At 38.9% G+C, this 13,411-nt stretch overlaps 1 protein-coding gene across 1 annotated transcript; it reads left to right on the forward strand.

Moving 5' to 3' along the window:
- Nucleotides 1–333: 333 nt before the first annotated feature.
- golga7ba (golgin A7 family, member Ba) lies at nucleotides 334–13,104 on the forward strand. Its single transcript, XM_007229527.4, has 5 exons — nucleotides 334–468; nucleotides 5,097–5,222; nucleotides 7,438–7,590; nucleotides 8,036–8,137; nucleotides 9,087–13,104. The coding sequence occupies exons 1-5, from the start codon at nucleotides 457–459 to the stop codon at nucleotides 9,165–9,167; spliced, it is 474 nt and encodes a 157-aa protein (XP_007229589.2). The 5' UTR covers nucleotides 334–456; the 3' UTR covers nucleotides 9,168–13,104.
- The last annotated feature ends 307 nt before the right edge of the window (nucleotides 13,105–13,411 follow it).

Below are 13,411 nucleotides of genomic sequence, written 5' to 3' on the forward strand. Positions count from 1 at the left end.
ATTTTAGAGGTTTTCAATTTGGTAAAATCAAAGAAAATCATCGTTTTTAAGTGCTCTCTTAATTTTTTTCAGAGCTGTAGATAGAGAATATATGCATACACATATAACCACACCCCCATCATAGCTCAGATCCACCCCCTTTTTTTATCATCATCACAGCCTCCCCCCAAACCTCGCTGTCGTTCTTGTTTATTTCCACACCCGTATTTCGACAAACCCCGCCTTCCTGCACTAGGATTGGTTGGTTGTAACCGAGATTGCGCCGCCTTCCGCGCTGGGATTGGCTAATATGTTACACTTGCACCCTCGGGATACTACGAGTCAAGTTCAGCCAATCCCAGTGCCGGGGGGCGTGGCTTCTCCAATACGGGTGTAAAAAGAAAACGTCCATCAATCCTGCCTGTAATCTGTCTCTCCGTGTCTTGTTAAACCGATTTCGTCCACATAGTCAGAAACATGGCGACAGAGGTAAGAATCCCCTCTGAATTTCAGCGGTTTCGGTTGTATTTCGGCTTTAGTTTGGGGTGTAAACGCTGTGCTAGCTAGCCAGCTCGATTCTGTTACAACTCCTATCTGGGTTGAAGCTGTGGTTGATGTGCTTTTTTGCTGTGGGAACGGTAGAAATAGCATTTAGCTCGCTAAAATGGGCGTTTATTGCACAGTTTGCAAACAAAACCGACGAGATTAAGCTTCTCACGCTTTCAGAATTCTCTCAATCCGGATGGAAACGGCTAATTTAGCCGGGCGTCGTCTTTTTAACGACGGATTTAGCGTGTTTAAACGCGAGCTGTTGCGAGAAAATAAAGGTATGAATAAATTACACAGCCTCACTCGTTCAACAGTCACGTTTCGGCGTTTAAACCTTGTATTTTCAGTCAGAACACGTGGAAATAGCTTTGATATAGTGCATACTGGTTTAAGAAACCGTTGCGATTTGAAAAATAAACCGTTAAGATTTGAAAAATAGACCGTTAGTTTAAAATTTGAAAGCCTGTTTTTGAATTTGAAAAATCGAACGCGTGCACTCAGTCAGTCAGCACAGGCAGGCAGGCGCGCGCACGCGTGACGTAGCAGCAACGTGGACGAGATCAAAGCGGGCAGAGCGGCTCGCTGCGATCTAACCTTCTCCCTCGCTTTGTTTGTTTGTTTGTTTTTGAATTATTAAATTTTTTAACGGAAAAAATAATCACTTTTCCCGCCATATCTTTGGGCAGTGATGATTTCAGCACCGCGGACAGCGACCGGCCGGACCGCGCTGCCGTACTGCCACCAGTCTGTGAGCGAGCTCCTCTTCGTTTATCTCGTTAATTAACGCAACAAAAAGTGATTAATCTCGTGATGCCCGTGACCGCGCGCACACTTCCACGCGCTCGTGTCCTTCGTGCATAGTTTAGATTTGTTGAATAACTTGTTTGTGGTTTATTTCGTTTGAGAAACGTCACGGGACGTCACTAGAAGTAACCTTGAGCGCGCTGGTGTCTCGGGGCGTCCCGTGATGCTGCGATTTCAGGATGCCAGATTTCATTTTTTTCTTCTTTTTTGCACAACCAGTAAAACCAGTGCTAGTTAGTTGTAGTGTGTTTTATAGAGTGATTAAAATAGCTAGAGGGATTTTATACAGATATAGTGTGGGTTTTGTGTTTATTAATTGGGTGTATGTGTGTGTGTGTTTCAAAAATTCCCGAAGGCTTTTGGTATTATTATTTACATTTTTGTGCATATTGTTGATGCATGTTGTTTAACAATTTGGACACTTAAAAGAACAGTAATGAAGATATAGACCACCTTCTCTTCACTTTCGAACCATTTTCTGGATCAGTTTCTCTGATTTTGCTGTTTATAGGTAAATGGTCAAAATAACAAAAAAGATGCAAAGGAAAACAAAACAGAACAGAAAACAGAATCCGCTTTAACCGGACTAAATAATACTGGTGTGAAAACTCCCTATATGTAGACAAGGAGAAACCAAATCAAACAAATGAGACAAAATATAAGATTTTTTTTCTTAAGGTAATTAAAACCAATATTACATATCTGTGAGTGGCAAAGCTGTACAAAACTTTGTTGTCTCCGCTGTTTATTAGTGGTTTTCACTGGCTTGAAAGAAATGAGAAGTTATTGTGACAGGCCTAGATGTGAAGATAAGACTTTGATCAATGGCTGTGTTTTTAAATGAAACTATTGATTAGAAGCTCAGGACAAATTTAAGCTTTAAATGATTTGCTAATCCTAAAGTTTTCTCAGTAAATAAAGCAAGTCTTATGTTTGTTTCTCATTTGTTTGATTTGATTCTCTGTATGTGTTGGTATTCATTTAATACTGAGTCTGTTCATTCAACTTTTTCAGTTTCGATCCAGATTCTAGTAGAAAGATTTCTCTGGACAGAATAAACAGTTACTTCAACATAAAAAAAACTTTTTTTAATCTTTAATTTCAGTGGAAACTAAACAGGTGTCTCGATACTTCTGCTCATATAGTGTATACACATTAAAACGTCTACGCCAGTTCCCACAGAAGAGCTCTTCATCAGCTCTATATAAGAAGACAGAAGGTCGGGGTTAAGGTCAGGTCAGATGGAGCGCAGCAGCATTTTTACACTGCTAAAGAAGACCGTGCATAGCACTAAAGTGTGTGTGTGTGTGTTAGGAACACGGATCGTCTCTGCATTATCGATCTGCTGTGTTGTGTGGGGGGGTTGGCTGACTGCAGCACTGCTGTGCATCCATTATTAATGAAGCGTTCAGTGTCTACAGCTCAGAGCGTTTAGTCACACTCAGCCTGCCCACCAACACACACTCGAGACACCCGGGGGACTCACACACACACAGGTGGTTTTTCAGTAGTGTATGTGTTCATTTAGTACTTTAGGAAACAATTCAGTACCAGTTCAGTCAGTTCTGTAGGTGATTGTTCTGTATGGTCTGTATTCATTTACTACTCCAGGTGTTTATTCTGTACTGTCTGAATTCATTCAGTACTACAGGTGATCATTCAGTACTGTAGGGATCAGTTTAATACTCTAGGTGGTCAATCAGTACTGGACGAATCAGTTCAGTACTGTAGTGCATCATTCTGTACTGTATGAATCAGTTCAGTACTGTAGGGAATCATTCTGTACTGTATGAATCAGTTCAGTACTGTAGTGCATCATTCTGTACTGTATGAATCAGTTCAGTACTGTAGGGAATCATTCTCTACTGTACAAATCAGTTCAGTACTGTAGGGAATCGTTCTGTACTGTAGGAGTCAGTTCAGTACTGTAGGGAATTGTTTCGTACTGTACAAATCAGTTCAGTACTGTAGGGAATCGTTTTGTACTGTATAAATCAGTTCAGTAATGTAGGGAATCGTTTTGTACTGTATAAATCAGTTCAGTAATGTAGGGAATCGTTTTGTACTGTATGAATCAGTTCGGTACTGTAGGGAATCATTTTGTACTGTAAGAATCAGTTCAGTACTGTAGGGAATCATTCTCTACTGTAGGAATCAGTTCAGTACTTTAGGGAATCGTTCTGTACTGTAGGAATCAGTTCAGTACTGTAGGGAATCATTCTGTACTGTAGGAATCAGTTCAGTACTGTAGGGAATCGTTCTGTACTGTAGGAATCAGTTCGGTACTGTAGGGAATCGTTCTGTATTGTAGGAATCAGTTCAGTACTGTAGGGAATCATTCTGTACTGTATGAATCTGTTCAGTACTTCAGGTGATCTTTCAGTACTGTGGGAATCAGTTCAGTACTGTAGTGGATTGTTCTGTACTGTAAAAATCAGTTTGGGACAGGTGTTGTTTCAGTATTGTAGGAATTACTTAAATCTCTCAGGTGTTCATTCAGTACTGAAGGAATCAGTTGGTGTTCCTTTAGTACTATATATGTATATTCAGAACTATGAGCAGCTTATTAATGTAAAACTGTACCTGGTATTTATTCAGAACTGTAGGTGTTTTTTTTAAGTTTTTAGGTATTTTTCCTACTGTGTAAAATTTGGCAAAACCAAAAAAGAAATGATTCATTCAGAACCATAACTCATAACAATCTGTTCAGTACTGGAATCATTTGTTCAGTGCAGTGGGTGTTAATTCAGTACTAAATCTGTTCGGTCAGTAATATCAGTGTTGATGCAGTACTGTAGAATTAACTGATGTGGTTAGTGTGGATGTAGACTGGGTTTATGGTGAAAGTTGGGTGTTCCAGGCTCATTGAGTGTGTGAGGCGTTCTCTGGTGTTCTCTGTGTGGCTGCAGTTTAGAAGATGGTGATTAATGATCAGTGCTGGAGCTGTAGGAGCAGGTGCTTCTGTATCAGCTGGAATTCAAGGTTAATGTAGTGTAGATTCTGAACCTGATGACATTGGATGCACCATGTGCACCCAGTAAGTTAGTACACATCTTCTGAAAACACACTGGCTGCAGTATTACCCTTTATTTTTCTTTATATAAGACTTTAAACTAGATCTGGCGAAATGGTTGTAAGAATTTGATTGCATTCAACTACACCCGTTTGCAAAGCCCAACTGGGTCCCAGTAACAACACATATACAAACCCACTCAGAGCCCTGAAACTATGGGTGGGAATTACAGGGCATCTCACGATACATTGCCCACGATAACGATGCTATCACAAGACAATTCTCTACGATACTTCTCTGCATCTGTGTTACTGAAGAGAAGAAAATACTCCACAGGTTTAGAATATTCTTCATCGTAAGTTTATTAACCCTATTTATTTGATTTTAGGGCCACCACGTGTCCAGTGAGGGGAAAGAGGGAGTTTAGAGCACATATGTTTTATTAACAATATCCATATTGGACGCCTCATATTGATATTTTATACTTAACAAAAACAATTCAATATGTTGCAATATTGATTTATTGTCCAACCCCCTAGACTGGGTTACCATTGTAGCCCTTGTTACTCTAGACTGGGTCATAGCACCAGGTGTAAATGGGATGTATAGTTACTCAAATACCTTGGTTCTGTAGGGTATATAGTGTATCTGTGAAAAATAAGGCATTAAATATTGCAATTCATTATGTTCTAATTTCCCTTTTTGTTTGTGTGTGTGTGTGTGTGCGTGTTTGTTTGTGTGCGTGTTACAGTTTCATAACCTGCAGGAGCTGAGACACAGCGCCTCATTGGCCAATAAAGTCTTCATCCAGAGAGATTACAGCGAGGGAACCGTCTGCAAGTTCCAGACCAAATTCCCCTCCGAACTCGACAGCAGGGTGAGAGAGAGATTACACGGATCATTAAGCTTTATTTTACACTTTCTACAACTCTGATCTGTCTGAAAGAGAGAAAGAGTCAGAACGAGAGGTAGAGAGAGAAAGTCTGGAACAGAGAGAGGCAGAAAGTGGCACAGAGACAGGGAGAGAGAGAAAATCTAAAGCAGAGAGAGAGAGTCAAAAAGAAAGAATCAGAAAGACAGAGACAGGGAGAGAGAGTCAGAAACAGAGAGAGAGTCACATAAGGAGTCAGAAGGAGAGGCACAGAGAGAAAGAGTCAGAAAGACTGAGACAGAGAGAATGTCAGAAACAAAGAGAGAGGCACATAAAGAAAGTTAGAAAGACAGAGAGAGGAGTCAGAGAGAAAGAGGAAGTCAGAAAGTGAGAGTCTGGGAGCGAAACAGTCAGAAAGAGAGGTAGAGATAGAAAGTCAGAAAGACTGACGTAGAGAGAAAGTCAGCAAAAGAGTCAGAGAGAGAAGTCAGAAACAGAGAGAGGCACATAGAGAAAGAGTCAGAAATACAGAGACAGGGAGAGAAAGTCAGTAAGAGAGGGGCAGAGAGAAAGAGTCAGAAAGACAGAAACAAAGAGAAAGTCATAAAGAGAGAGAGGCACATAAAGAGTCAGAAAGAAAGAGTCAGGGAGAGAAAAGGTAGAGATAGAAGGAGTCAGAAAGAGAAGCAGAGAAAGAGTCGTAAAGAAAGAGAGAGTCGAGTAAGAGAGACAGAAGGAGTGAGAGAAAAAGAAAGAGTGGTATTGAGTATAGTTAATGGGGATTGTCAGTCTGCTGTGTTCAGGTTGTGCTGTGCTTTATTCAAGCATTTACAATTCCCCACAGTGTCAGCAGAGATCTCTCACATACACACACACACTGCTCTTTCACACACACACACACACACACTGCTCTCTCTCACACACACACACACACACTAAACGAGCTCTGGGGAGCGGGTATTAAATTATGACTGTGTTATCTGTAACCAGCCGTTTAAAAGCGTTCCAGCACAAAGGGTACAGTTACAATAAGAGAGAAAGAGAAGAGAAGAGGAAGAGAGAGGGAAAGAAAGGTTGGGGCGGAGGGTTATCTGACTTTGGTCGTCCTCCAGCAGCAGTTTGATGGTCTGGCGGGGGAACGGATTCCTCATTACTGTAATTAGATTGTCAGTCATGTTGTTGCAGTGCTGACTGCACTGTTTTACACCGAGCTTAAAACCTGTTTATTTCAGCTCAGGCTTCTTCTTCTGTGTAAACTTTATCCACTATAATTATACAAACAATAGAAAAAAAGATGCCACTGTATTTATAAAAAAAAGAATATGTATATATATATAGGGGTTGGACAATGAAACTGAAACACCTGGTTTTAGAGTACCTGGTGACGGACAGTTCTGGTGGAAACAGGAGAGTTGAGGTGCACATTGAATTCTGCTGTGATTTGATCAGCCGTGGTTTTATGTTTTTTGGACACAATCCAGGTTAGCACCCGAACATCCCTTTCAGACAGCTTCCTCTTACAGCGTCCACAGTTAATCCTGTTGGATGTGGTTGGTTCTTCTTGGTGGTATGCTGACATTACCCTGGATACCGTGGCTCTTGATGCATCACAAAGACTTGCTGTCTTGGTCACAGATGCTCCAGCAAGACGTGCACCAACAATTTGTCCTCTTTTAAAATCTGGTGTGTCACCCATAATGTTGTGTGCATTGCCATATTTAGAGCAGAACTGTGCTCTTACCCTGCTAATTGAACCTTCACACTCTGCTCTTACTGGTGCAATGTGCAATTATTGAAGATTGAACACCAGGCTGCTCCAATTCAGCCATGTTTCCATTGAAAAAAAATAACATTTCACTGTGATCCCAAACTTTTGAGCGATAGTGTAGCAGTTTCTCCACAAGACGGCAGAAAAGTAGTGATAATGGCTTTGGCGCACACCATTTCAAAATGAATGAAATACACCTTAAATGGATAAATGCATGTTTGCAGCCACAAAACAAATGTTTAAAACGATGCATGCAGTGGTGTACAATAGTGTTCCTCTATAAATACCTGTTTAATCGGAATATCAGTTTGATTAATTATTTTATTTAATTTAATACCCTTGATTTAAGAAGAAATAACAACAATAAATGAACAGTTGAGGTTTCACACGTTACGTTTGTGTGATGCGTCCTGATTGGCCGGCCGATCTGATATCTGCTCTGTGATTGGACAGATTGAGAAGACTTTGTTTGAGGACACAGTGAAGACGTTAAATAACTACTATGCTGAAGCTGAGAAGATTGGAGGCCACTCCTACCTGGAGGGCTGCCTTGCCTGCATCACCGCCTACCTCATCTTCCTGTGCATGGAGACACGCTACGAAAAGGTATGTAAATATGTAAATTATTGTGTATATTTTTGCGCATATATCATATAACACAATAATAAAAAATAGACATTTTTTTGTGAGAAAATAACATTTATTAACATTTAATAGCATTTTATGAGAAGTGCTATTTTTGCTCTTGGGCTCCCCCTGCAGGTGTGGAGAATAATTTACTTTTACTCCACTGCGTTAAATACAAATCATGCTTTAAGCGCCCCCTCATGGACAACTGTATTGTATCTGTGCATTATATGTATAAAATCTGAGTTAAAAAAATGTGTACTTTTTAGCCAATCAGAACAGTGAGATCTGAAGACAGTGTACAACACTTCTGACACCAATATTTACGTCTAAGCTAATAATTAAAATCAATGTTTTCTTACACTTGTACTGTGTAGAGTTTTAAATGAAGTTGTTATAAACGTGTGTGTGTGTGTGTGTGTAGGTCCTGAAGAAGATCTCACGGTATATTCAAGAGCAGAATGAGAAGATTTACGCTCCCAGAGGTCTCCTCATCACTGACCCTATAGAGAGAGGCATGAGGGTTGTATCCTTTCACAGTGTGTGTGTGTGTGTGTTTGAATGTGAATGTCCTGCTCATCATTATTGCACAAATAATGACATTGCACAAAGTAAGCAGTTGCTCTGGTAACTGACAGTTGCTATGGAGTTGTTAGGTGGTAAGTTGTAATTATGGTACCCCAAGCTCTTGTTTTGGTGTTGCTAGGGTGGTTGCTAGCTGGTTTCTATGGAAGCTGGGCAGCTACCACGTCTCATCAGACAGGAGCTAACAGTGTTAGGACCAGCATGGCAGTTCATTCCTGTGTTGTTTGTGCAAATATCACATCAGTGTTATATGATTTACCCAGTGATTCAGAACTAAGATACAAATGATTAGAATTAGTCTATGGCAAAACGCCACCAGCCAAGTGCAATGGAGATAGGTAGGTGTATGTTTTAACACTAGTTAATAGTAAAAATCCGCCCCGGGGTTTTGTTCCAACCCACCCGGGGTGGATTCTTTCTTTCTGGACCTGGACTACCCACCTCTGTGTGTAACTACAGGTTTAAATAGGATCTCCGGTGGATTTGGTGTTTTACAGAGACTCTAAGACTCGGTCAGTGGCTGAACTGTATATAACAGGTAAAGTAAGATATGACATTGCGAAGACTGTTATTAGTGTAAAAATGTCTTAATTTTAAAATGTTTCTAAGTGTTGTCCATCTCACTGCCTCACAGTGCTGTTAGCCAATCAGAGGTGATATGTTTGCATGTATAAATATTCATGAGCAAGAGCCAAAATCCTATTGTCTTTCCCCCTCCTCCACAGGACTAAAGCAGCGTTATAATGGATCACCAGAGCACTTTTTATTTATACTAGAGACCACAACTAGACATTTTAAGATGAATAAAAAATATTGGCCTGATTGATTGTATTATAGTGTGTGTGTGTGTGTGTGTGTGTGTGTGTATTACCTTGACTCATGTTTGTCAGATTGAGATCAGTATCTATGAAGACAGAGGCTCCAGTGGATCCAGCTCAGGCAGCAGCACCACTAGCAGCAGCGGACGATGATCCAAAACACACACACACACACTCACACAAACTCACACACTCACACACACACACACACACACACACAGTCACTCCTGGATATGGGCTCAACTGATATAACTATACTGATATAACTATATATATATAATTGGCTGTTATATGTTTCTATAGTAATCTAACATAGTAACTGGAATATACTGTATATCAGCTAAGCCCTAATATACACACACTCAGACAGACAGTTTCTATCTGGACACTCTCTCTCACACACACACACACACACACTTACACATATGCCTTCTGCCTTCATGCTCCACCTCTACGAATGGTTTTGACCAAACCATCAAACCACCACCACTAAACAAACCGGACTGCAGCAGAACATCACCAGATTCACCACAGATCTCACATCCCGCTACTGTATTACAGTGTATCCAGTACCTGTCCAGAGATCTACAGATCACGCCTCACTGATCACTGTATTCACTAGAGTGTCCCAGAAACCATGTTTACATCATATGTACTTCCATCCAGCCCTGCACAGGTGAACAGCAGTAACCATGGCAACGGCGGGACTTCAGAGCATCCTCAGAGTTCACTTTAGTTGATTTCAAGCTAAACATCGGCTAAAAAAAAAAAAGTTGCTTTGATAACAGCACATCGGCTAAAAGAAATCCAGAACGCTGACGTAATGTAATTTAGTCTTTTAACTGTCGCTGTTATAATAAATATAAATATGTAGATGTAGATTTGGAAGTTGTTCTCTATATTGTGCCAAATTTAGTATAACGAGTGGACCAATAGAAATGCTCCAAAATTATTACATTGACTATCACTGAAAATCCAAAATGTTTTTACAAGTCCCTCTTCTTAAAAAACAGCCGATTTGGTAGGGATAAACTAGGGATAAAACTATCAAAATGATTTGTAAAAAAGGAAAAAGACCAAACTATGACAATTTTGATGATGCAAACAAACCACAATACACTGAAAGTGTAAAGAATGTTAAAAAATATATATTTTTAATTCTTGTTCTGTAATAGATTTGTCTTCAAAAAAGCAAGAAAAATTTTACAGTTAGACCATTTAATGCTAAAAGTGGGAAAGTTTACGAAAATCAAATTCTTTATTTTTGTTGGTCTAGGTTTAGTCAGAAACATAAAAAATTAAGTGGTGTGTTTATTTGACCGTCAGTAATTAGCATATAGGACTTTTTTTTGTATATTTTCTAGAATTTATTTAATTTTGTCTCTGAACTCTGATTTTACAGTATTATTCATTTTTATTATTTATTTATTTATCTGATTGACTAGATAATGTTATTATGTATATATTACTGTATATATATATATATATATATATATATATATATATATATATATATATATATATATATACACTTGGCTTTAAAGGGTTATAATACCATTTTATTTTTAATGATTGAAATTTGAGCTCATTTTCAGTCTCACTGTTGCCATATTAACTGCTATTCATCTTTGCAGAGCAGCACTGTATTCTCAATTATGCAATTCCATGTTTATATTATTATTTATTATTTATTATTATTTGATGTTGTTGTTGTGTGTATGTAGCAGGCTGTAGGGCCGAGAGAGCAGAGAGAGGAGAGTCTTCCACAGCGGGTCAGGATTTGGCCGTGATTGCACTTTTTCCCGTTTCGTTATTTTTTACGTAGCTCCGTTTAGAGGAGAATGGTGGAGGTACTGTAGCGCTGAGAGCTCGTTCTCTCAGATCATGTGATTCTGTACTGTTTCAGAGATCAGACACAGAGTGATGGGCTGATAAACGCCTGTAGCGTTCACACAGCTGTGTGTTTAATAAGTGACAAAATGCCAAAACCAGATTTAAACCACTTTAATAATGCTTTTACACAAGCTATCAAAAGTTTGAATGCGGAACAGTGTTCTAGTAAGTATATACATATACAGTTCTGTAAAAAAAATAAGAAACCACTTAAATATTATGAGTTTCTTTGATTTTACCAAATTTAAACCCTCTGGAATATAATCAAGAGGAAGATGGATGATCACAAGCCATCAAACCAAACTGAACTGCTTGAATTTTTACACCAGGAGTAAAGCAGCATAAAGTTATCCAAAGCAGTGTGCAAGACTGGTGGAGGAGAACATGAGTTGTGGTGTTTATGGGATTTGAACTTGTGACCTCTTTAATCTCTTTATAAGCTGGCAGTTAGACAGTCACTCCACTCTAGAACTCTTTTCGAGTGTAAGAAAGAAAAAAATGGATTTACTTGGAATTCACCCAAAACTGTGTTTATATGTAGTGCAGTTTCTACAGCTTTTGGGTGGCCCTACAGTCTAACTGCTGCTTATGAAGTTAAAGGAGATAATACGTTCAGATATCAGCAAGGCCTCCTCAGCACACTATTGTTAGAAAAGAATTTAAAAAATGTGAGTTAGAAGAACTTTTGACTAAACTAAGTTGGGTTAACACTTTATAAAAACTCTATAAAAAGCAGTTACTCAAATTGAAACAGGATGGTGAGTGTATTACTTACTATATAACACTATATATGGTTTGGTTTTCAGAGAGATTAAACCTAGTCGTGAACTTTATTTTACTTTTACTGGAAAAATCTCCAGTCAAAAAGCTTTGTAGTCCAAGTCTACCTTCAGTAATTGTCTGAGAAACTGCCCAAAAATAACTAATTATTAGTAATAGCTAGTTTAAAGGAGTTAAAACAGTGGAAAATTCATTTTTAATATAGTAAAACATGATAAAGTATACTAACCTTTGTTGGATAGCTCACCTCCGCTCTCCCACAGCTTTCCAAGATTCTACCAATGAGGTGTGGAGCTACTTTGAGTCTGGATAACAGTGTAAACAGCAATTTATCTGCAGGGGAAAGAGGGTTCTGGGCAAAAAGCACAAATTTACTCGATCTTAGAAAGCTGCGGGAGAGCGGAGGTGACCTATTCAACACAAGTTAGTATTCTTTATCATGTTTTACTACAACAAAAAGTAAATTTTAGTAAATTTGAGTTCTCCGCTAATGTTATATATTTATATATCCTCCTGAGACCTGGACTTTTCTTTCTCCTAGCTATTTTAGATTAGTGAACTTAAAACTAGTATAAAAACTAAACTGTTTTTGCAAAAAACAACTTCTTGTACGAAAACATCGTCCTCATATGGGGACAGCAGTTTATTTTAACATATAACCTTTATCCTTGACATTTGGGATCAGTAGGACCCAATTTGTCCAAAAACTAAATTTTAGCTTTCTACACTAAGTAAATAAATTAGTTTTAAACATAAATTTCAATGCAAATTTTCACCAAGCCTATGTTTCTATCTGGATTGGCTGTAGAAACTTTTGACTGGGATTCTCATCATCTTGTTTTTTATGATCAATTGAGTGTAATGTCATGTGACCACTAGATGGTACGGAAAGTGTCTCCATATGAGGCCAATGGGTCAATGCTTTAAAAAAAAAAAAATATATATATATATATAAGTATCATGGTGCACAGAAGCAGAAATGTAATGTCCCCATACGAGGACGCAGGGTCTCAAGAGGTAAAGAGTAAAAGTTGTGAGAGTGTTTCCAAGCGAGTCAAGACACATCCATCACCATCAACCTCACACTACTGTAACTAATGTGTCGTATTCATAAGCTTCCACTGCCATGTCACATTCTAGTGTTTTTATATGTATATTATTTTTTTCACGTTTGTAACGTAGCCCAAAGTAATGATGCAAAACTGACCTCTACGATAGACGGGAGTCACGATATACTGCCACTCTGCCAAACCCTCGCTATGAGCTTCCATTCCTGACCGGGGGAACTGGCTCATATATTTATTTATGCAAATATAGAGTAAGATTTTCATACAGCGGACGCTCACTTCAGTACCAAGCTTCTTTGTTCCTTTTGTGTAGCAAAGCAAATAAACTCCCAGCTGAAGCTTCTGTTAAACTGCTTTTGCCTGTTTCTCTTATTTTGAAAAGCACGATTATTATGTATGGAAATATTGTGTCCCATGACTTTTGCCATGTCCCATTGAAGCTAAAAAACGCTGGACTGACCTGTGAAAAATTTGGGCGGGGCCTCCTGACTTGAATTGTTGCTAGTCGCTGTTCACACGGACAATTCTAGCTAGAATAATATATGTATACTCTACTGCCATTGGCAGCTTCTTTTCCATTGGCTTCTGTCACCATGTATTTGCATACTGGACATAACACCCAGTTTTTGACGATCAACGTCAGTGTGTAGTCATTCC

This window comes from Astyanax mexicanus, chromosome 21 (genome assembly GCF_023375975.1).
Source record: "Astyanax mexicanus isolate ESR-SI-001 chromosome 21, AstMex3_surface, whole genome shotgun sequence".
In the NCBI taxonomy this organism is placed as follows: Eukaryota; Metazoa; Chordata; class Actinopteri; order Characiformes; family Acestrorhamphidae; genus Astyanax; species Astyanax mexicanus.

Bases quoted from the DNA above. Each gene is read 5' to 3' on its own strand.
- golga7ba (XM_007229527.4), top strand. The intron at 5,223-7,437 runs GTGAGAGAGAGA...GTGATTGGACAG, and splicing joins CCTCCGAACTCGACAGCAGG to ATTGAGAAGACTTTGTTTGA. The intron at 7,591-8,035 runs GTATGTAAATAT...GTGTGTGTGTAG, and splicing joins TGGAGACACGCTACGAAAAG to GTCCTGAAGAAGATCTCACG.